The following is a 25306-nucleotide window of genomic DNA, read 5'->3' on the forward strand; positions in this document are numbered from 1 at the left end:
TGCAAACTTGTTGATGTCAAATGACCAATGAGCACTCATACGTTTTATCTATAATTTCTATTCATATGACAAGGATTGGAAAGAAAAGGATTTGCTGGTAGATTGTCAACATGATTCATGATGATGACTAGCTTAATAGCTAAGATATATTTTGAAAGTATGATGTTGACACAACCAGTCCAATCAAAGCCATGGTAGATATTTAATTATTATTTTTTTATTTTTTTATTTAACCTTTATTTAACTAGGCAAGTCAGTTAAGAATAACTTTTTATTTACAATGACAGCCTACCGGGGAACAATTGGTTAATGACAGATTTTTACCTTGTCAGCTCAGAGATTCGATCCTGCAACCTTTTGGTAACTGGCTCCACTCTCTAACCACTAGGCTACCTGCCGAGCCCCTGCCTGGCCACCCGGCTATCATCCAGAACGTGAGGTCAGTACAGGTGCATCAAAGCTGGGACCGAGAGACTGAAAAACAGCTTCTATCTCAAGGCCATCAGACTGATAAATAGCCATCACTAGCATATTAGAGGCTGCTGCCCTATATACATAGACTTGAAATCACTGGCCTCTTTAATAATTGGAACAATAGTCACTTTAATAATGTTTACATATTTTGCATTACTCATCTCAAATGTATATACTGTATTCTGTCCTATTCTACTGTCCTATTTTTAGTCTATGCCGCTCTGACATTGCTCATCCAAATATTTATATATTCTTAATTGCATTCATTTACTTTACTTTACTGTATTTTTAGATATTACTGCACTGTTGGAGCTAGAAACACAAGCATTTCGCTACACCCGCAACAACATCTGCTAAACACGTGTATGTGACAAATACAATTTGATTTGATTTGATTTGTAACGTGATTTGACGTTATTTTATATGTGGCCAATGACCTTGAGCCTACTTAGATGGACACTTCTCATGTAACTCTATGGCAGCACACAAGGCAGCGGCGGATTTAGGTATGGGCGACACGGGCAACCGTCCAGGGCGGCATCTTGGTGGGGGCGGTACGGGGCGTCCGCACCCAAAAAATTGTAATGGTGACATTTGCGCGACCGGTTTTCTGTCGCTCATTTGCACGTCACGTCAATGATATCATGTCACCGTGTGGGACTGTGGGTCAATTAACCTTGTCGGAGTAGGTGCCCTGATTCTAGTTTGTGAGCTAGTCAGGCTACTGCCTGGAAAGATCTCCCACTCAGAAGTGCATGATGGGGAGGGGGGCGGGGGTAGTTTGACCTCAGGTCTTCCCACTGGAAACCCGAGGTAGGGGGAGCGGGAGAATCTATCAAATAGGGCACCTCTAACTTTGTACAGTACTAATGCAATTAGTCAAATCAGTCACACTACGAAATGCTACCAGACAAACGACAATTCATTCATAATACTGTGAATATGTAGTTTCACAAACATATTGTTGCATTTTTTCTGGTTTGTGCGAAATCATTAAGAATAGTATAAAACCAGTCTGCACACCACCAAGGTGAATTGGTTTACTCTTGACTCTTGGTTGACAGTGTTGGGGGATAGGTAATGTATTGATGCCAAATCAACACAAATGGATAAGAAAAGGTCTAAGCCATCACGTTCCCAGTTTAGGAAAAAGAGGAAAGAATAAGAGGTGAAACAAGCAAATGATAAAGGTACGCAGCTCTGTCATGTCTTTATGAGTATAATATTATGCATGTCATGAAATAGGCTAGTAAAACACATGTTTGTAAGCCTATGTTACTATGTTGCTTGCTATGCTATTACACACAGCGCGACAATATTCCATTTTCTGTCCAACTAGCTTACACAACATTGGATATAATTTCACACAGTTTCACCATGATAATGTGTGTAGCCTGCAGCAAACGATTACAGCCAAACTAGCACATTATTGATTTGGTTAACTTTCATTGAGGTGACATCATAAAGGTTTTCTGTGATTGTATTGACTAGGTCCTGAGCACAGTAAGGTGAAGTTAATTTGGTTCCTATTCTGAAAGTTTGATAAATTGTGCATAATGACATGTATATTTAAGAGTGCAACAAATGTATTTAGGGTGTTAGACTCATATACTGTATTTCAATGCTATGCATGTGTGTGTGCCAGTGTTTGTGTTGCTTCAGTCTCCGCTGTTCCATAAGGTGTTTTTTTAATCTGTTTTTTTTCTGATCTAATTTTACTGCTTGCGTCAGTTACTTGATGTGGAATAGAGTTCCATGTTGTCATGGCTCTATGTAGTACTGTGTGCCTCCCACAGTCTGTTCTGGACTTGGGGACTGTGAAGAGACCTCTTGTGGCATGTCTTGTGGGGTATGCATGGGTGTCCGAGCTGTGTGCCAGTAGTTTAGAAAGACAGCTCGGGGCATTCAACATGTCAATACCTCTCATAAATAAAAGTAGTGATGAAGTCAATCTCTCCTCCACCTTCAGCCAAGAGAGATTGACATGCATATTATTAATATTAGCTCTCTTTGTACATCCAAGGGCCAGTCGTGCTGCCCTGTTCTGAGCCAATTGTAGCTACTACTGCATCAATATGATTTGACCATGACAGTTTACAATGTAGTGTTACTCCAAGCAGTTTAGTCGTCTCAACTTGCTCAATTTTCACATTGTTTAGTACAAGATTTAGTTGAGGTTTAGGGTTTAGTGAGTGTTTTGTTCCGAATACAATTATTTTAGTTTTAGAAATATTTAGGGCTAGCATAGTCCTTGCCACCCACTCTGAAAATAAATGCATCTCTATGTTGAGTGTTGCAGTCATTTCTGTTGCTGCAGTAGACGACGTGTATAGTGTTGAGTCATCTGCATACATAGAAACTCTGGCTTTACTCAAAGTCAGTGGCATGTCATTAGTAAAAAAATACATAAAGCAAAGGGCCTAAACAGCTACGTTAGGGAATTCCTGATTGTAACTGGATTGGGGCGGCAGTGTAGCCTAGTGGTTAGAGCATTGGACTGGTAACTGGAAGGTTGTGGGTTCAAACCCCCGAGCTGACAAGGTACAAATCTGTTGTTCTCCCCCTGAACAGGCAGTTAACCCACTGTTCCCAGGCCGTCATTGAAAATAAGAAGTTGTTCTTAACTGACTTGCCTGGTTAAATAAAGAAAAAATAAAATTATATTTGATAGGCTTCCATTAAAGAACACCCTCTGGGTTCTGTTAGACAAGTAACTCTTTATCCACATTATAGCAAGTGGTGTAAAATCATAACACATACGTTTTTCCAGCAGCAGACTATGATCAATCATGTCAAAAGCTGCACTGAAGTCTAACAAGACAGCCCCCACAATAATTTTATCATCAATTTCTCTCAGCCAATCACCAGTCATTTGTGTAAGTGCTGTGCTTGTTGAGTGTCCTTCCCTATAAGCATGCTGAAACTCAGTTTGTTTACTGTAAAATAGCATTGTATCTGGTCAAACACATTTTTTCCCAGAAGTTTACTAAGGGTTGGTAACAGACTGATTGGTTGGCTATTTGAGCCAGTAAAGGGGGCTTTACTATTCTTGGGTAGCGGAATGACTTTAGCTTCCCTCCAGGCCTGAGGGCACATGCTCTCTAGTAGGCTTAAATTGAAGATGTGGCAAATAGGAGTGGCAATATCATCTGCTATTATCCTCAGTAATTTTCCATCTAGATTGTCAGACCCCGGTGGCTTGTCATTGTTGATAGACAACAATAATTGTTTAATCTCTTCCACATTGACTTTACGGAATTCAAAAGTACAGTTCTTGTCTTTCATAATTTGGTCCGATATTCTTGGATGTGTAGTGTCAGCGTTTGTTGCTGGCATGTCTTCCCTAAGTTTGCTTATCTTGCCAATGAAAAAGTCATAAAGTAGTTGCAATATCAGTGGGCTTTGTGATGAATGAGCCATCTGATTCAATAAATGGAGCCGAGATGGCTTTTTCCCCCAAAAATGTCATTTAAGGAGCCCCAAATCTTTTTATTATCATTCTTTATATAATTTATCTGTAACGGCGTTCTTCGTTTGTTGAAAGAGAGTCGGACCGAAATGCAGCGTGGTGGTTACTCATGTCTTTAATGAAGAAGATAGCGATACATGAAATAACTTAAATAAATACAAAACAACAAACGGAACGTGAAAACTAATTACAGCCTATCTGGTGAACACTACACAGAGACAGGAACAATCACCCACGAAATACAAAGTGAAACCCAGGCTACCTAAATACGGTTCCCCATCAGAGACAACAAGAATCACCTGACTCTGATTGAGAACCGCCTCAGGCAGCCAAGCCTAAACTAGACACACCCCTAATCAACCACAATCCCAATGCCTACAAAACCCCCAATACGACAACACAATAAACCCATGTCACACCCTGGCCTGAACAAATATATAACGAAAACACAAAATACAATGACCAAGGCATGACATTATCTTTGTTTCATAGTGTAGTTTATTTGTATTTTTATTTAGTTTAGGCACATGATTTCTTAATTTGCAGTACGTTTGCCAGACTTAATTGACATACCATTGACATACCTTTTTTCCTCATGCCTCTCAACCTTACAATTTTTAAATTCCTCATCAATCCATGGGATTTAACAGTTTTTAACAGTCATTTTCTTAATGGGTGTGTGCTTATTAATAACTGGAATAAGTAGTTTCATAAATGCGTCAAGTGCTGTGTCTGGTTGCTCCTCATTACACACCACAGTCCAGCAAATATTCTTTACATCATCGACATATGAATCACTACAACATTTATTTTACACTACATTAGGCCCAGTCTTTGGAACTTTGGTTTTCCTAGATATGGTTATTATATTGTGATCACTACATCCTATGGATATTTTTACTGCTTTAAAGCAATCTGCAGCGTTAGTAAAAATGTGATCAATACATGTTGATGATTTCATTCCTGTGCTGTTTGTAACTACCCTGGTAGGTTGATTGACAACCTGATCCAGGTTGCAGGCACTGGTTACAGTTTGATGTTGTTTCCTGAGTGGGCAGCTTGACGATAGCCAGTCAATATTTAAATCACCCAGAAAATATATTTCTCTGTTGATATCGCAACCATTATCAAGCATTCCACACATATTATCCAGATACTGACTGTTAGCACTTGGTGGTCTATAGCAGCTTCCCACAAGAATGGGCTTTAGGTGAGGCAGATGAACCTGTAGCCATATTACTTCAACAGTATTTAACATTAGATTGTCTCTAAGCTTTACAGGAATGTGGTCCTGAATATAGACCGCAACACCGCCTCCATTTCCATCTTTTCGGTAGATGTTATAACCATGTATTGCTACAACTGTATTATCAAATATATTATCTAAGTGAGTTTCAGTGATAGTCAGAATATGAACTGTCATCTGTTACAAGCAAGTTATTGACTTCATGGACCTTGTTTCTTAGGCTACATATGTTAATATGGGCAATTTTTAGCACTTTTCTGGGTTGCTTGATTGTTTTTAATGCTTTACTGGGAAGCTTATCAGAGGTAGACTTACTCATGTTATTTACATTGGAGCTGATGGTGCAGGGTGAGCTGCATAAAGTGGTCTTCCTACTATTGCACATCGCCTCAGTGCTAACAGTGTAACTCTGATTTATAGGCTCATGATTACTGCTTACAATAGCTGTAGGATAAACAGATGTACTCGGTGCAATTAGGGGTAGATAAATGTAATTACTTACATTGTGTTTGCCAATGCCCCTAAGATCACGTACATTTGACGCAGCATTATGATGACTCATTGTCACAATGGTAGGGATTAACTGAGCTGGTCTTGGCTCATTTAATGCATTCAATGCAGACTTGAAACGAGAGGACAGAGTCCAGGAGCCAAGATGATTTGGATGGACTCCGTCATTCCTGTAGAGTATCTTCTGTTTAAATAACCTCACACTCAACGTCAACAAAACTAAGGAGATGATTGTGGACTTCAGGAAACAGCAGAGGGAACACCCCCCTATCCACATCGATGGGACAGTAGTGGAGAGCGTACACATCACAGACAAACTGAATTGGTCCACCCACACAGACAGCATCGTGAAGAAGGCACAGCAGCGCCTCTTCAACCTCAGGAGGCTGAAGAAATTCGGCTTGTCACCAAAAGCACTCACAAACTTCTACAGATGCACAATCGAGAGCATCCTGTCGGGCTGTATCACCGCCTGGTACAGCAACTGCTCCGCCCACAACCGCAAGGCTCTCCAGAGGGTAGTGAGGTCTGCACAACGCATCACTGGGGGCAAACTACCTGCCCTCCAGGACACCTACACCACCCAATGTCACAGGAAGGCCATAAAGATCATCAAGGACAACAACCACCCGAGCCACTGCCTGTTCACCCCGCTATCATCCAGAAGGCGAGGTCAGTACAGGTGCATCAAAGCTGGGACCGAGAGACTGAAAAACAACTTCTATCTCAAGGCCATCAGACTGTTAAACAGCCACCACTAACATTGAGTGGCTGCTGCCAACACAATGACTCAACTCCAGCCACTTTAATAATGGGAATTGATGGGAATTGATGTCAAATATATCACTAGCCACTTTAAACAATGCTACTTAATATAATGTTTACATACCCTACATTATTTATCTCATATGTATACGTATATACTGTACTCTATATCATCTACTGCATCTTTATGAAATACATGTATCACTAGCCACTTTAAACTATGCCACTTTGTTTACATACTCATCTCATATGTATATACTGTACTCGATACCATCTACTGCATCTTACCTATGCCGCTCTGTACCATCACTCATTCATATATCTTTATGTACATATTCTTTATCCCTTTACACTTGTGTGTATAAGGTAGTAGTTTTGGAATTGTTAGCTAGATTACTCGTTGTTTATTACTGCATTGTCGGAACTAGAAGCACAAGCATTTTGCTACACTCGCATTAACATCTGCTGACCATGTGTATGTGACAAATAAAATGTGATTTGATTTGATTTTGATTTGTTTCCAGAAGGTGTCAAAGTTATCAATAAAAGTGACTCCAGCAGAGCTACGGTAGTATTTTAGCCAGATGTGTAATGCCAGCAATCTGCTGAATCTTTCACACCTGCGGCCCAACGATGGTATTAAAAAAAAAAATATTAGCCGTTTTGGCCGTTTTTTTTAGTTTTAGTCTTTTAATGCTAAAATCCATTTTCAAATGTTCTGAGCTAGCCCTCCTGATGTCGCTTGACCTCACATGGACAACGACAGTGTCAGCTCCCGGCATCTGTGGTAGAAAAGTCGGAAGCAGCCTTGTTATGTCATGTATGCGTGCTCCTCGGTAGCACAGGGTTTTTGCCTTGGGGACCGAGATGTTTCTCACCATAGAGCTGCCTATGATGATAGCTGGTCATGTTGAATGGGCCGGTCTCTCTGGCAGCCTCACGGTCTGAACCCAGGTAGAAGCCACCGGAGAGGGAGACAGAGCCGTGGACAAAGACGCAGGTATCTCCGGATCCAATCTTGATTTGGAAGCCATCACGGACGAAGGCCCGTAGAAAATAGTAAAAAAATTAAGAAAAACCCTTGAATGAGTAGCTGTGTACAAACTTTTGACTGGTGCTGTATATATATCCATATATATTTTTTTGCTAAACAGGTGGGGCTCAAATCAAGTGGGGCTCTGAATGAAGGATTGCCACAGTGTACCACAAACCCCTGAGGTGACATTTTGCTATTATAAACAGGTTCCCAGCATAATTAGACCAGTAAACAAGAAGTTTTTCCTCATACCCATAGTATATTGTCTCATATACCACAGCTTTCAGACAATCAGCATCCAGGTGCCAAACTACCTGGTTTATACCCTGTTGGTATTGTATTGTTGATCCAGGTACCAAAACAATCATGATCAAGGATCATGTCCTACTTGGCTAAATAAAAAAAGGATGTGCCTTGGATTATAGACTTTACTTCTGGCGATGATTACGCAACAGTTGTGATATGATCTGGAAGGTTCAGTGGTTTTGATGTCTCTCTCTGCTACCACTAGAGTGCGCACTATAACCACAGGTATTATGTCCACCAATCAGGTTGACTTGCAGTAGGGTGTGGCCTTAGAGATTTATTGTACGGGTGTGGATAGGTGATGAAGGATGGCCAGACAAAACAGGCACTCTGTCTCTGTTGATACGTGCAATGAAAAGAACAGATCAAATTTTAATTAAACAACTCTTTATGCTTTGCGGCAATGTACTGTCTGTACTGTCTGTAGCCCTGGGATAACATTTTAGACATAGATATGTACACCCACATGATCATATTATTCTACCATTATCACAGAGTAGCATATGTTCTGCTATGAAAAACATTGGCTGTATATTTTGTCTGCTTGCTCATAATCATACAAAAATATTTTATCATCATGTCTAATTGACGTTGAAAGATTTCCAAACTTAAGTTTGATAAAGATGAGGACCAGCCTTTTCAACATCATGTTTGAATGCATTTTTACATCCAAAACGACAATGATGTAGTATAGGCCTATATACCAGTGAAATCGGCTTACAATAACCTTGTTTATATTGCAGGGGTTTACTCACAGGAGGCACAACACAATGTCAGATTTTGGGTATCTAAAGATGATGGTATGTGACTTCAAATTAAGCTCATAAAAGACACAATATAATTAATGAATGCACATTGAATTCATGCTTAGCATTCATGACTATTAATGACAAGCACCTCAAGGAGTAATTCAAATATTTCAATTATACACTCATACAGTGCACTGAGTCTCACATAAAGTATACTGTATACTGTATTTCTGCTAGTTCCCAACACATATGATTGCCATACTCTCACCATTGTACTCTTCAACCTTTGTTGTTTACCATATTCACAGGTGATAAACAGCTGCATTAAAGACATAAACAACTACTTTGTTGTCTTTAGTTTTTTTATGCATCTCAGTTGTTTTTATGTTACAGTCCAATCACAAGCTATGTGAACGTTTATGTATGTGACAATAGATGCGCCATTGGGTTTCAATGCTGCAGCCCAAACATATTTAACAACTTCACCTGCCATGAAGGAACGGGCAATTACAGGCTTGTGATAGGCATGGGAACGGTGTACCGGCCATCAGCTCTCACTGTGTCATTGGTTATTGTGATTGATGACAACAAAACTGTGACACTGTATCCGTCTGTACTCATGATAGGAATCCAGACGATCGAGACTTTAACAATAGACAAGGAGACATTCAAGAATGAGTAAGGAAAACACTCACACCCGATGATGATATATTCACCTTCTGGTACTATGTGATCAGGTGCAATCGCCATGGCAGCCATGTTGTAAATAAATAGTAACCAGGGCCCATATTCACAAAGCATCTCATATACAGTGATCATATAATCCTATCCATTATGATCTCAAAGGAAAAAAATGGTCCTAGATCAGCGTTCCTAATCCTACTACTCCTACTCCTAGTCTATGTTTTTTGAATACAGGCCCCTGGTTTGGGCCATGCCATAGAGCGATACAGTACATACTAGAGACAGATGGGTAGAAGTGACATACAGAACAGTAAACTGTTTTATTTCCAGAAAAACAGTGGGTACCCTTCCAAAAAGTTATTTGTTGTGGCAAACGTCCTGCAAAATTTTGGTAAATTTGCTGCAAACTAAAGTGTGCAAAGAAAATGCTGCCAGAAAGTTTTCAAATATTTGCCACCAGTGGTGAATATGCGACAAAACTTTGACAACAATAATATTTTTTGCCACTGGTGGCAAACAGTTCACCAGAGGATTTTTTCTGGAAAATAATTATCTCAAGATTCCACATATTTGAACCTGTTGCTAACACGTGGCAAGAATATGTATTGCCACTAGTGGCAAACAGTTTACCAGAAGCTGTTTCTGGTGAAGACATGAGTTCCAAGATCAGTAACTGTTGACGACCAGTCAGTGGGAGAAGAAAATCCAGTTGAAAAATGGAAACCAGGCTATGGCACAGATAGAACAATAAGACAGATGTGAAGTGTGCGTGTGCAATAACACATTTTGCCCTTGCATTCCTTCTAAACAACGCAATTTTTTGAAACTTTGGCAAAGGGTAAATGAAGTCTACAAAAAGCAGTCCACTCTTTGATACAGATTCTACTTTTGGAAAACTGTATGGAGGTCAAATGTTTCATCGATGAGAGGATTAGCAGAATTTTGGCCATTTGGTAGAGTGTGGAAACGCCGACCGGATGCGTCACATTTATACAATTTATACAATGTGACGCATACCAAATGGTGATGAGAGGAAGCCCAGTGGCTGGCAGTGGCTGGCAGTGGGAGAAGATGGAGTGAGGTGGATTTTGGCCAACATTCTGCTAATCCTCTCATCGATGAAACATTTGACCTCCATTCAGTTTTCTGTATGTAGTGTATGTGAATGTGTGTGGGGTTTGTAGTGTGTATGAGTATATATGGTTCGCAATTTTTTGGACCTTCCTCTGACACAGCCTGATATAGGTCCTGTATGGCAGGGAGCTCGGCCCCAGTGATGTGCTGGGCTGTCTGCACCACCCTCCGTTGCGCTTGCGGTCAATTTGCGGTGCATTTGCCATACCAAGAGGTGATGCAGCCAGTGAAGATGCTCTCAATAGTGCAGCTGTAGAACCTTTGAGGATCTGAGAGCCCATGCCAAAACATTTCAGCCAACTGAGGGGGAAGAGATGCTGCTGTGACCTCTTCATGACTGTGCGGGTGTGTGGACCATGTTAGGTCCTTAGTGATGTGGACGCCAAGGAACTTGAAGCTCTCGACACGCTCCACAACAGCCCCATCGATGTGGATGGGGGTGTGCTCTTCCCTCTTTCTCCTACAGTCCACGAAAAGCTCCTTGGTCTTACTGACGTTGAGGGAGAGGTTGTTGTCCTGGCACCACACTGACAGGTCTCTGACTTATTCCGTGTAGGCTGACTCATTGCCGTAGGTGATCAGACCTACCACTGTCGTGTCTTCAGCAAACTTGATGATTGTGTTGGAGTTGTGCGTGGCTATGTAGTTGTGGGTGAACTGGGAGTACAGGAGGGGACTAAGTACACACCACTGAGGGGCCGTCGTGTTGAGGGTCAGCATGGCAGAGGTGTTGTTGCCTACCTTCACCAGCTGGGGCCAGCCCGTCCGAATGTCTGATGAGTTCAAGTTGTGCTGGATTTATTTTTATCTGTTAAGAAATTGAATACATGTTGTTTAGTATATTAGTACATTTTGTAGGGTTAGTTTAGTTTTCTCTGTGAGAAGCAAGTTCATTGAAAGTTATATGTGATTTGGTTTATGTAGATACGACATTTCAATATTGTTATTAATCCTTGCATATTCTTAATGAGTTTGCAGCAGATTTGCAGCAAATTTGCGGCAAACAGTAGAATTTCCAAGAATTATTTGCCAGAAGTTCCCAAGGCACCACAAATTTGCTGCAACAGTTTGCCACAAAACTAATCTGCATGTGAAAATATCACAGATGACAAAATATGACAGAATATGGCAGAAATTGGCCAAAATATTTGGCACAACTGTTTCCCAGAAGCCTGTTTTTCCCGTAAAGGTAATTATGGGCAGTTCCGGAGAGGAACTAACTTCGACCAGCTTTTTGTTGTTCAAACTAGCGAAGGTAATATTTCACATCATATATGAGGTATTCAACAGTAACCACATCCCTACTTACAAAAAAGGGACGAGAGCTGGTGGAGGACTTGCAGCCACCTGTTCTTGTTCAGTTTCTGTATAGACCAAAGCCAATCCCCCTTCGAACTCTCCATCAGTTTTCAACCATGGCCTCTTCTATAATCTGATTTAGGATATTTATAAATCAGTGAGGTATCCTTGATAATGGCTATTGAAGTACAAGGAAAGTGTCTCATACCAACATTTACATTTTGATTCACTATAAATGCATGTCTCAGATTCCATGGACCCCATTGAGGGTAATTGAGGTAATTTGAATCAGTTTTTATATGTTTTTTTTTTACCAACTAGTAAAACCTATTGATCTTTAGACCGTAACACTACTAACAAGTGTAAACCATGAAAAAAGCACAAGACAATCTGCCTTGTATTTGTTGTCATGCCAACAGTAAGTTTCTTGGCCCAAATTCATTCCCTCAGTCCCAGGTCAAAAACACCCATGCCAAAGGTAGTCCATTTCTCAAGAGTTCTTATCTTCCCTTTCTATCCCTGTGTTTAACTAAGCTGTAGGGCTGGGGAGAGAGTGGGGGATGGGGAAATAAAGAGTGCATGGGTGGAGTAGCGTTTCTACACTGACTCATTCTTAACTACTTTGATTTAAACCCCTTTCAGACAAAGCCAGACTTGAGTGCACCTTAGACAAACGTCAAGAGCTTAGTTCTAGACAAGGCAAGTTGAGTCAATTCAGTCTAGGTGGAGGGCTCTATTCAATCTGCATCGCAGCAATTCAGCTTTACTGCGTTCTTCTAATTTAAAGGAAATGTTCATGCTTTTTAGAAGAGACTGCATTCACGGTAAACACTGCATATGTCGGCTCAATCTGAAATGACCTTTACATTTCTATTGCTCAATCTGTAACGCTTCAGCAATACAGATTGAATAGAGCCCTGAGTCTTTTGCATAAAGCATCATAAACATACACTCTTAGAAAAAATATTTCGAAAGGGGTTCTTAGGCTTTCCCCATAGGATAGCCCTTTTTGGTTCCATGTAGAACCTTTTTTGGTTCCAGGTAGAACTCTTTTGGGTTCTACATGGAACTCAAAAAGGCTTCTACGTAGATTTATTTTATTAAGAGTATAGTGATAGCTGAGTTATACACAGTTACAGGCTTCAGTAAGTTATAGATGTTACAGCAGTGAAGATATGAGAGTTGGATTGAGGTCATTTTTTGAAAAATACAGTGAAATTATTGCTCACCCTACAGCTTGTTATCAATACGTGCAAGGATAGGATATCTCCAGTTTTTAGCTGCACTGAAACACACAGAAACGGCACAGGGTTTCAATGCATTGTGAAATAAATGGACCCTCATTCAGTTTTATGCCCGATACATAAGGATTTCTTTGGGGTTGTTATTCCATTCGTAGTAGCACCATAGCTACAGTAGCTGCCATATACTTCAAAGAGAGAGTCGCATTGTAGAGTTCAGATAGGTCAGCCACACCTTTTGCAACTGTTATATCACCTGCTTTTCATCAGCAAACATCCCCTTATTGTCTTATCAATTTAGGATTGAGACTCAGCATATATTCATAACAATCTACAGCATCTTTACGGCAGGCAAACAGACAATCTACACAGTAGAGAAAGTTTTCCGTTCACCTCTGTAAAGGTGAATTATTATTTCAGTGCAAGTGAAAACAGGCACCCAGACGTGAGCCTAAGTCACGTTGTTGATTTTTACAGGTTGCAAGCTCCGACGTGACACGGTACAATGGGTTGGTTGTTGAAGTGTCTGTGTGAGTCAGTGACCGCATCCTTCTGCTACTCCAGACGACTCACCGGCCCGGTATCTGCCCGCTATGCCCACTTCTCACCACTTGTGCCAAGGCCAAGTACTTTCATCCACCGGGTTGTGCAAGAGTAGAAAACTTCCATGAACCGGAGAGACTTCTAGAACCAGGGTTCTATATTCTGTATTTGTTTTTAATTCAATGAATACAGAAGATTCACTGCAATTCAAGAAATTAATTAATACACAATTACATTGGAGATGTTTTGAATACAAAATTACATTGGAGATGTTTCAATTTCTACTGTAGATTAAAACTAATTGTACACTTCACAGCTTGCACAGCCTTCACAATGTCTAAAGTGGGCATACTGCTGTATGGATTGTTGGATTATTCTGCAACACATTTTGCGTGCAATTCTTCTTCATTTGCATTCAGGGAGTGGTTTCCCCTCAAATTTACGAACATCTCTCACATGTATGAAGAAAAATTGAAGGCGTTCCCCTCCCCCTCCAACTCAGGCACAACCCTATCAGAGATTGTATGAGGTATGAGGCCCCATTCCCTTCCTTGCTCCCTGTTTCTCAGCAGCTGATACCAGATGTGAGTGTGAGCGGGCCAGTGTCCAAGGCTGATCTCACACACAGTCACAACCCCCCCTGAGGCTCTCTCTCCCTCAATATCCTTCATCCCTCATACACTCTACCTCAACCCGACCAAAAACAACATACTTCATCCGCACTGGGATTCTCAGTTCACTAACACAGAACACACACACACACACACACACACACACACACACACACACACACACACACACACACACACACACACACACACACACACACACACACACATAAACAATAGCACACTACAGTCAAATACACACACAACAGCACAATACACACTAACACACACTAGCACTTGCACGTTAACACACAAAGACACAGGACATGGCCCATGGGGCTGAAGGGGATGTTTGGAGTAGAAGGAGAACAATGGGCTGTGTCCATGGGCGTATGTATGGAAAACAACAGAGGTCTGGGGGTCTTCATACAGTCACGTTTTCTACTATATAAATGATGTTTCAATCAAGAAAGTGCTCAATAGTAATTGACTGCATGGCAACACTTTCTGGGTAGATTCATTGCTTTTTTATAAAATCCACATTTTTGATATACAGTATGTTCACACCTCTGAGATGCATTTCATCACTCGTTGACGAATAAACAAAATGGTCTTAAGCTGATTAAGTTGAAATATCTATGCAGTTCATGTACATATATAGGTAACTTGGAATAACCATTTAACGGTTTCACTACATTTAATTTCTTTAATGAAAGACACCCACAGTTTTAATGATAGATATAGTATGCTTCGCACTTATCCTGTAATAAGATGTTTACTTTAGGTGTGGCAGGTAACACTTTACTTTAGCTTGGAAAAAAGGCATACTTCAACCATGTATACCTAACGACTGGCAAATAACACACACTCACCCCCTCTCGCGCACACACACACCACACACACACACACACACACACACTCCCTCCCCCCACACACACAGGCATTCCATTACAGTTTCCTCACAGGGGTGGAAACTGAACGCTGGTCCTTAAAGGCAAACAGACTGTGGCGGTGCCAAGGCTGTTGGAGAGTGTTGTAAAGTCACCCTCTCCTCCCCCTGACCGTTCCCTGTTTTGTCCTCCTCTCCCACCTCCACGAGGCCCGCCCCAGGGCTCAGACTATATCAGGAGCCAGCCTCCCTCTGTCCAAGTCCACACTCCTGGAGGCTCCAGCTCTACAACGGTCCTCTCTCCTCTCGTCGCCACTCCACTGACCTACAGCAGCCAGCAAGTCAGCATGTCTTACTACTCATACAAGAGCTCCAGCGGCGGTGTCGGCCCCATGAACTTCTCCGGGGGCTCCAACATCATGTCAAGCCGGGTCGGCTACGTGTCCAGCGCCCCCAAAGCCTTCAGCGTGTACGGAGGTGGTTCCGGCGGTGGCACCCGGATCTCCTCTTCCTCCGTCCGCTCAGTCTCCTCTGGGTACGGCGGCGGGGCCGGCTTCGGTGGCGGCTATGGATCCGGTGGTGGAGGCTATGGATCCGGCGGTGGTGGCGGCTTCAACCTGTCCAGCGCCCTGGACGGCGGCGCCATCCACCTGAACGAGAAAGCCACCATGCAGAACCTGAACGACCGCCTGTCCACCTACCTGGATAAGGTGCGCTCGCTGGAGGAGGCCAACTCCAAGTTGGAGATTCAGATCAGAGAGTATTATGAAAAGAAAGGGCCTGCCGCTGAGAGGGACTACAGCAAATACTGGGCCATCATCAACGACCTGAAGGACAAGGTAGTGTGCTGACCTCCTCTACTATGGCCTGTTCAAATCCATCATTTCGTACCTTGCATTGTTAAGTATGCCATGCTGACAGGCTACCATGGAAACTACAATCAGCTTACATTATGTAGGAATAAGAAACACAAAATGCATAAAGTATACTTCAGGAATGACTTATAGTTTTTAATCAGAGTTCAGAGGGTTATACAAGCAATGAGCTGTCACTGACATTTATAGATGATGTCTATTAATTAAACAAATTTAGCAAAATAATTACATCTCAAGCATGAAGGTGGCAAGGTCATTCCAGGAGCTGATACAGATGGCTTTTTCTGGTAGATTCATGGTTAGGTTTCATGCTATAACTCCTGAAATGTGTATTCAACAAGCTTTGGGACAGACACAACAGCGTATTAAAATACTATCAGCTTCCAAGTTGACTAACTGCGACTCAACCATGGTGAACAATGAAAGTCTTTCATGTTTTCTTTTAGATCAACGGTGCCACATGCAACAACGCCAACATCCTGCTGCAGATTGACAACTCTAAACTGGCTGCTGATGACTTCCAGACCAAGTAAGGGCACTTCCTCAATCAGCTCCATAGTATCAGCTTTTACAACACTAGGTTATTAGAGGCAAACAAGTAAATCATCACTCAATAGGTCTTATCTACAAGTTTGGATTCAAATGTCTCATGATAACTTCCTCACTTTCTCCCGACCAATCAGGTTCGAGCATGAGCTGATGATGCGCCAGTCGGTGGAGGCTGACATCGCCAACCTGCGTCGCCTGCTGGACCAGACCACTCTGACCAAGGCCGACCTGGAGATGCAGATCGAGGGTCTGCAGGATGAGCTGGCCTACCTCAAGAAGAACCACATAGAGGTGTGGGGGGCAATTCCTTTTTCCCGTTACAGTAATGAGATGTTATTCAATATAAACACACCCCAGTGACAATAGAGAGGAGAAAGTTAGTGGTGGGATTGTTTTTAAAATTTGGATGGAAAGTAAGAGGGATGAGAGTGACTCCATTTCCCATGATTCCATAGGAGCTGGCAGCCATGCGTGCTCAACTCACCGGCACAGTGAACGTGGAGGTGGACGCAGCGCCCCAGCAGGACATGTCCAGGACGATGGAGGAGATCCGCACCCAGTACGAGGGCATCATTGACAAACACCGTCGCGACCAGGAGGCATGGTTCAATGACAAGGTAACCGTTGCCATGGCACACCTCACTAAAATTCCCCAACTGTCTACCACACTAATCTTTTGAAATTAAATCTTCAAAACCAAAATATGTAACTGACCGTCATTAACTGTAATCATTTAGAAGATGGTGGTTTCAATTCTTCAGGAGAGTGAGCTACAGTGGGATTAAAATGGCGGCCCTGGTTTGTTTGTGTTTCAGTCAGCCAACCTGTCCAAGGAGGTGGCCACCAGCACAGAGATCATCCAGACGACCAAAACGGAGATCAACGACCTGAGACGCACCATGCAGGGCCTGGAGATCGAGCTGCAGTCACAGCTCAGCATGGTGAGCCAGAATCACTAACGTCTAGCAACAGACCACAGTTTATGGGCCTTAACTTACACAACTTTATGCCACTGTTGGCAACAGTCAACATTTGACTCTCTTTCACCATTTTCTTTCTCAATCCTCTGGAGTTTAGTTTCTCTCTTTCAGCAGAGGGACAGAGCGAGACAGACATGGTTGAAAGGGATTGACGAGATAAAGGGGAGGGAAGAAAGGGGAGGGCTTGGAGAGGGATGGAGTAGGAGAGGGGAAATGGGAATGCAGTGGGAAAAGGCTGAAGGGGTGGGATTAGTGGACAAGGGGATGTTAGGGTTATGGAGAGGTTTTTTGCTTTTTGCGGGCATCTGCACCCTCTCTGGAAGACAGCAAGAGTATGAGTGTGTCCAGAGGAATGCAGAGGTGACAGTGCCAGAGCCTAAATCCCATGGAAACTTATCTGGGGCTTATCAAACTCAGTAAAGCTATCTCAATCCATCCCACTGCAGTAACAAGGCAACATTCCATGTCGGTCTAAAGCACAGGAGGCTGGTGGCGCCTTAATTGGGGAGGATGGGCTCGTGGTAATGGCTGGAGCGGAATCAGTGGAATGGAATCAAATACATCAAACTCTTGGTTTCTGTGTGTTTGAAGCCTTTCCGTTGGCGTCGTTCCAGTCGTTATTATGAGCCGTCATCCCCCACTAAAGGCCATTAAAAGAAAATAAATATCTGCTGCGATTCCTTTTTTATTTTTTGGGAATACATAGAATTCAGTATCTCATTTAAAATAAGCACCTCAAGAAGTGACCTTGCTGTGCTTGGTGGAGCCGGCATATTTGTTTCACTCAACATAGTCTTGGTATGGTTTATTAGAAGACGTTTGATGACATTTGCTTATCAATGTTGATTAAGTGCAATAACTATGGCTGGTTTGAGTTGTATTTTCATTATTTCTAAAAATGCATTTCCTGTTACTGACCCTGTATCACCTCTGTCGCCACAGAAAGCAGCTCTTGAGAACACACTGAGAGAGACAGACGGCCGCTACAGCGCCATGCTCTCGGGGTACCAGAACCAGATCGACATGCTGGAACAGGAGCTAAACAGGGTGCGCCAGAGCATCGAGACGCAGGGCCACGATTACAAGATGCTGCTGGACATCAAGTCCCGTCTGGAGCAGGAGATCGCCACCTACAGGGGCCTCCTGGAAGGGGAGGAGTCCAGGTAAACCCTGCAAATCTATTGGAAATGCCCATAAACGTCCATACACTGAACACGGCCCATACTCATAGTTATTATTATCAGTCATTCAGACAGATACAAAATGGCTACCGACTCCTACTAAAAATTATTTCATCATCCGTCTTTTCAGAACTGTTGTCTCAGGTAAATATCATCTATTTTATATAATGGCTTTATAATGATAATATATGATGGTTGTAATAGTAGGTTATCAGCATGTTGTAACTCATTTTCGTTCTGCAGGGGGATCGAAAACCACAGTTACAACCTCCACAGTGCGCTCTTCCAGCTAGAGTGCATCTCTACTGGCAGTGCATAATACTATCAGAAACACACCCACACCCACAAACACCACACATTGTTACAACTAAAGAGGAGAGCGGTCAAATAAAGTACCTGAGAAGTACCGTTAAAACTGCAATGCCTCTCATCCTGATAGGTCGATAATATACCTGTCTTTAAGATATCTGCCAATCATAGGAAGCCTTACTGGAGTTCCAGGATGAGAAAGTAGGAATAATGAACCATTTTTGCTATCAAAGTGTGTGTGACCATCCTGTTTCTGAAAATAAATGTTCTGCTGAATATGAATCGCTGTTGTGTGGCTGAAATTATTCCAATAAGGTAGACAGCTTTTGGAAAAGTTGACTATCATAAGCCTGTATTGTCCTCCCCCCCACCCCATCTGTTGCCTGTATTTATTCAAAAGCATGACAACCAAATAACACTCTCTAGGCTCTGTGTTAGATATAACAATGGGGTTGTCAGGAGGTTGGCAGGATGCCGTGGACAATGGCTGAAAACTCAACTGTGGAAAACAGAACATGTGAGAGAGAGACATTGAAGGTTACTGAAGGTACTGTGTGCCTTGCAGCTTATGTACTCAAACACCACTGAATGGAGAAAGGAGCAGGGAGCAGGATCCGTGACCACGGAACGGAGTATATGACCCTGGGTGTGGTAAAATGACTCCTCAAAAGTGAGTCGGGACACACCCAACTGGACAACTAATCTATGCCCTCAGACGTACTTTAGCATTTCGACACAGTATCACAACATGCCGAGTTTCCTACTCACCAAGCGGCATTGTTGCCTAGAGACAAGTGGAAAAACATTGACTGAGGAGGCAAATGCTGACCGGCTGAACAAAGAAAGTCTTTGTTGACAGGGTTGTATCAGTGTTGCACTTTGCTCTCGGTGGAACTCTGATTGAGTAGAGTGGAACTAATCAGAGGTGTCGGGTACAGAAGTGAGGGGGGGGGGGGCACCCAAGGGGTGTGTACTTGCCTGTGTCTGTTTCTGTGTGAACACACTTTTTATGTTTATGTTTGACAGGTGTATCTGTCTACGCTATGCATAAATGAGAATTGCGAAAGTTCTCCAGTGGAATACTGATATGACTAATGTTGGACCATGTTTGAAATACGCAATCACTCACAGACACACGCATACACACATCCTTGCGCAAAACATACCAAATACACACACACACTTTAAAACTGTTCTTATTACATTGCACACACACACACACACACACACACACACACACACACACACACACACACACACACACACACACACACACACTGCTTTTGCTTGTAGAATAGGGGTGAGTTCATAGAAGGGATGTTTAACTGCTCTCATCGTATGTCATCTCTTCCTGTTGTATACACAGACTGTTAAAACACTGTAATTGCTGCCTTGGTTACAGAAACCAAGGCTTGAGTCTTGTGGGGGAGTGACAGCAACTTTAGGTGACATTGTTTACAGCTGTAAAACTGCAACCACAATTGGTTTCTTTTGATCACCTGGCAGATGCCTGGAACTGATGTGGTTGGTATTTTCTATTGACAATTGAATGTTTATCAGTTCCGGACCATTTCCTTGTCAATCCACACAATACAATACAGTTGAAGTCGGAAGTTTACATACACCTAAGCCAAATATATTAAAACTCAGTTTTTCACAATTCCTGACATTTAATCCTAGTGAAAATACCCTGTCTTAGGTCAAATAGGATCACCACTTTATTTTAAGAACGTGAAATATCAGAATAATAATAGAGAGAATGATTTATGTCAGATTTGATTTATTTCATCACATTCCCAGTGGGTCAAAGGTTTACATACACTCAATTAGTATTTGGTAGAATTGCCTTTAAATTGTTTAACTTGGGTATAAAAAAATGCTAGCCTTACACAAGCTTCCCACAATAGGTTGGGTGAATTTTGGCCCAGTCCTCCTGACAGGGCTGGTGTAACTGAGTCAGGTTTGTAGGCCTCCTTGCTCGCACATGCTTTTTCAGTTCTGCCCACACATTTTCTATGGAATTGAGGTCAGGGCTTTGCGATGGCCACTCCAATACCTTGACTTTGTTGTCCTTAAGCCATTTTGCCACAACTTTGGAAGTATTGTCCATTTGGAAGACCCATTTGTAACCAAGCTTTAACTTCCTGACTGATGTCTTGAGATGTTGCTTCAATATATCCACATAATTTTCCTCCTCGTGATGCCATTTATTTTGTGAAGTGCACCAGTCCCTCTTGCAGCAAAGCACTCCCACAACACAATGCTGCCACCCCCGTGCTACACGGTTGGGATGGTGTTCTTCGGCTTGCAAACGTCCCCCTTTTTCCTCCAAACATAACGATGGTCATTATGGCCAAACAGTTCTATTTCTGTTTCATCAGACCAGAGGACATTTCTCCAAAAAGTATGATCTTTGTCCCCATGTGCAGTTGCAAACTGTTGTCTGGCTTTTTTATAGCGGTTTTGGAGCTTTTGCTTCTTCCTTTCTGAGTTCCTCAGTTATCTTCACAATGTCCTTTGCTGTTGTTCTGGGATTGATTTGCACTTTTCGCACCAAAGTACGTTCATCTCCAGAAGACAAATCGTGTCTCTTTCCTGAGCGGTATGACGGCTGCGTGGTCCCATGGTGTTTATACTTGCGTACTATTGTTTGTACAGATGAACGTAGTACCTTCAGGCATTTGGAAATTGCTCCCAAGTATGGATTAGACTTGTGGAGGTCTACAATTTTATTTCTGAGGTCTTGGCTGATTTATTTGGATTTTTCCATGATGTCAAGCAAAGAGGCACTGAGTTTGAAGGTAGTCCTTGAAATACATCCACAGGTACACCTCAAATTGACTCAAATTATGTCATTAGCCTATCAGAAGCTTCTAAAGCCATAACATAATTTTCTGGTATTTTCTAAGCTGTTTAAAGGCACAGTCAACTTAGTGTATGTAAACTTCTGTCCCACTGGAACTGCGATACAGTGAATTATAAGTGAAATAATCTGTAAACAATTGTTTGAAAATTTACTTGTGTCATGAACAAAGTAGATGTCCTAACTGACTTGCCAAAACTATAGTTTATTAACAAGACATTTATGGAGTGGTTGGAAAACTTGTTTTAATGACTCCAACCTAAGTGTATGTAAACTTCCGACTTCAACTGTACATCTTATACATGGCTTGGACTGTAATATCATCTCATCTAATTTAATTTGAAGGAATAATTACCAGCTCCCTTACATCAAATCCCACTGTGCACAGACGTCAGTTCAATATCCAATTTTGATTAATATTTGTTTGTCAACACACAGTGGGGCAAAAAAGTATTTAGTCAGCCACCAATTGTGCAAGTTCTCCCACTCAAAAAGATGAGAGAGGCCTGTAATTTTCATCATAGGTACACTTCAACTATGACAGACAAAATGAGAAGAAAAAAAATCCAGAAAATCACATTGTAGGATTTTTAATGTATTTATTTGCAAATTATGGTGGAAAATAAGTATTTGGTCAATAACAAAAGTTTATCTCACTACTTTGTTATATACCCTTGTTGGCAATGACAGAGGTCAAACGTTTTCTGTAAGTCTTCACAAGGTTTTCACACACTGTTGCTGGTATTTTGGCCCATTCCTCCATGCAGATCTCCTCTAGAGCAGTGATGTTTTGGGGCTGTTGCTGGGCAACACGGATTTTCAACTCCCTCCAAAGATTTTCTATTGGGTTGAGATCTGGAGACTGGCTAGGCAACTCTCCTACCTGGGATTTTTGCTCACCGTTCTTGTGATCATTTTGACCCCACGAGGTGAGATCTTGCGTGGAGCCCCAGATCGAGGGAGATTATCAGTGGTCTTGTATGTCTTCCATTTCCTAATAATTGCTCCCACAGTTGATTTCTTCAAACCAAGCTGCTTACCTATTGCAGATTCAGTCTTCCCAGCCTGGTGCAGATCTACAATTTTGTTTCTGGTGTCCTTTGACAGCTCTTTGGTCTTGGCCATAGTGGAGTTTGGATTGTGACTGTTTGAGGTTGTGGACAGGTGTCTTTTATACTGATAACAAGTTCAAACAGGTGCCATTAATACAGATAACAAGTGGAGGACAGAGGAGCCTCTTAAAGAAGTTACAGGTCTGTGAGAGCCAGAAATCTTGCTTGTTTGTAGGTGACCAAATACTTATTTTCCACCATAATTTGCAAATAAATTCATTAAAAATCCTACAATGTGATTTTCTGGATTTTTTTTCTCTCATTCTGTCTGTCATAGTTGAAGTGTACCTATGATGAAAATTACAGGCCTCTCTCATCTTTTTAAGTGGGAGAACTTGCACAATTGGTGGCTGACTAAATACTTTTTTGCCCCACTGTACATGAATTCAACCAGTTTCTGCGCAGTGGAATTTCTGCTCATGATACTTTGATCATAAATATGAGAACAATCATGAAACACACTTGTTTGAAACATCCCTAGAAGAAATTGTGCTTTCTTGTTACAGTACAGTACAAAGTTCAGATTAGTATCAAAAGTAAGTTTAACACATTCTCCTCCTCATCCCAAAAAGTCTGTAGAAATGTATCTGGCTTGGGACTTGTGTGAGGTGAGAGAAGGAACATTTCTCATAGGTGACGAATTCTACTCATAGCCCTCATGTTAGCGTATTCTAACTTTGCTGAATAGACAAGGAGAGGAAGACCTCGGCCCAGAGTTTCAGACACAGCATGGCATGATTGGCATCAATAACTATCTGTGAAAGTCAAAACAACGACTGGAATGCAGGTCTCAGTGGAACTGGGGCATCTCCAAGGGCAATGCAAGATAGCCAAGCACTAGCTGGATGTGAATTTCAACAGCGCGGCTCTGACTTGAGTCTGCACACAGTGCCATGGGATCGAACACTATCATAAATGTGCCAGTGCTAGCATCCCTGTTGTGTCATTGAGATAGACGGCCACTGACATCACACCACATCTCTCTCCTCGTTTATCATAGCGTGATTCATCATACGACCATAAAAAATGTGCCACAATAACTGTCATGACAAGGGAGCAGTTTGTTTCACAACTATTATGAAGGGGTGTTGTTGCAGTGGAGAAAGTTGACAACACATCAGGAATGGAGGCTGGTAAGGGGCCAGCCAGTTGACTTAGGCAACAGTCAGACTGGTTCTCAGTGTCAACCACAGCCTGTTCTTATCAGCTATATGCTACTGACAGTAGCTACTACACTGCTGTGAGAAATACGTGGGGTCAAGAAAGACAAAACAATCACAACTTACCATCATTTAGCTAACCGGCGCGATTATACACAGCTGCTGTACAAATAGTGGAAGGAAGACACATTATGACATCCTTAATAAAATAAGATAATGTATCTCTCTTGGTGGCGAGATAATCAAAAAGCAAAGCCATCCAGGATATTTAGTCTTCATTCTGTTGTTGCATTAACATGCAATGTTCCCTTGACCAAGGAACTTAACCCCCTAAACTGCTCATTGGGCACTGCACTGTGGATGCCCTCTGCTCCAGGCTCTCCAACCTAATGTGTGTGTGTGTGTGTGTGTGTGTGTGTGTGTGTGTGTGTGTGTGTGTGTGTGTGTGTGTGTGTGTGTGTGTGTGTGTGTGTGTGTGTGTGTGTGTGTGTGTGTGTGTGTGTGTGTGTGTGTATGCGTGTGTGTGTGTGTGTGTGTGTGTGTGTGTGTGTGTGTGTGTGTGTGTGTGTGTGTGTGTGTGTGTGTGTGTGTGTGTGTGTACCGGAGGGGATGGGGAAAAAAGCAGAAGACCAATGTCCATCTCATCTGGACTAATACTGTAAATTGTAAACAGGTGTGACATATAGATAAGCATGTAACAAAGTGGAAGATGATAAGTATACATGAGTCTTGATTTGTTCTTCATTAATATGTCTGTTATAGTTAGTGGAAAGTCATTTGCCTTCATATGCTCATAAACAGGCATTCCCCACAGGGAACCGCACAGTGTACACAATGCAACATACTTGTCACAAGATAAACATTGATATTTGTTTGGTTCAACCAAATGTGGTACAAATAATAGTAGGCCTATAAAGCAAGTTACCTAACAGTGATGTAGCGACAGTATTGAATAACACTGCTACAGTAACTATCAGAAAGGAATGTGAGCTGTGAGGCACATTTTCCAATCAAGTTGGCACTGAAAGTGAAGGTACGACTCAATTCAAACTTTGAATGCTTTTGTAAAAGTCTAGTGCACTTACCTGACCAGTGGGACTTTGACAAACTAGCTACTTTTCTATAGTGTGCTTTCATTCTGGCATGTTTACAATACCATAAATCACTGGTGTTGGTCTTAGTGACCAACACATTCACTGATTCAGATAAGGATTTTAGTGTACCATGGTGTTACCACACTGACATCCAGTGTTTGATTATCTCCATTACAATGAGTGTGAGACAGAGCGTGAAAGAGAGCACACAACCTATCTTTGTGGAAAGT

General features: G+C 42.0%; 1 protein-coding gene across 1 annotated transcript; it reads left to right on the forward strand.

Moving 5' to 3' along the window:
* Positions 1–15104: 15104 nt before the first annotated feature.
* LOC135538496 (keratin, type I cytoskeletal 13-like) lies at positions 15105–19129 on the forward strand. The gene is made up of 8 exons (XM_064964384.1): positions 15105–15792; positions 16275–16357; positions 16512–16668; positions 16833–16994; positions 17193–17318; positions 18300–18520; positions 18669–18682; positions 18782–19129. Exons 1-8 carry the CDS (start codon positions 15301–15303, stop codon positions 18829–18831), a joined length of 1305 nt encoding a protein of 434 aa, XP_064820456.1. The 5' UTR covers positions 15105–15300; the 3' UTR covers positions 18832–19129.
* The last annotated feature ends 6177 nt before the right edge of the window (positions 19130–25306 follow it).

This window comes from Oncorhynchus masou, chromosome 5 (genome assembly GCF_036934945.1).
Source record: "Oncorhynchus masou masou isolate Uvic2021 chromosome 5, UVic_Omas_1.1, whole genome shotgun sequence".
NCBI lineage: Eukaryota > Metazoa > Chordata > Actinopteri > Salmoniformes > Salmonidae > Oncorhynchus > Oncorhynchus masou.

Excerpts from the sequence above, each read along its gene's own strand:
- LOC135538496 (XM_064964384.1), top strand. The coding sequence starts at position 15,301 with ATGTCTTACTACTCATACAAGAGCTCCAGCGGCGGTGTCGGCCCCATG. Across the intron at positions 16,358-16,511 it reads GCTGATGACTTCCAGACCAA|GTTCGAGCATGAGCTGATGA; the intron begins GTAAGGGCACTT and ends CCGACCAATCAG. Across the intron at positions 16,669-16,832 it reads TCAAGAAGAACCACATAGAG|GAGCTGGCAGCCATGCGTGC; the intron begins GTGTGGGGGGCA and ends ATGATTCCATAG.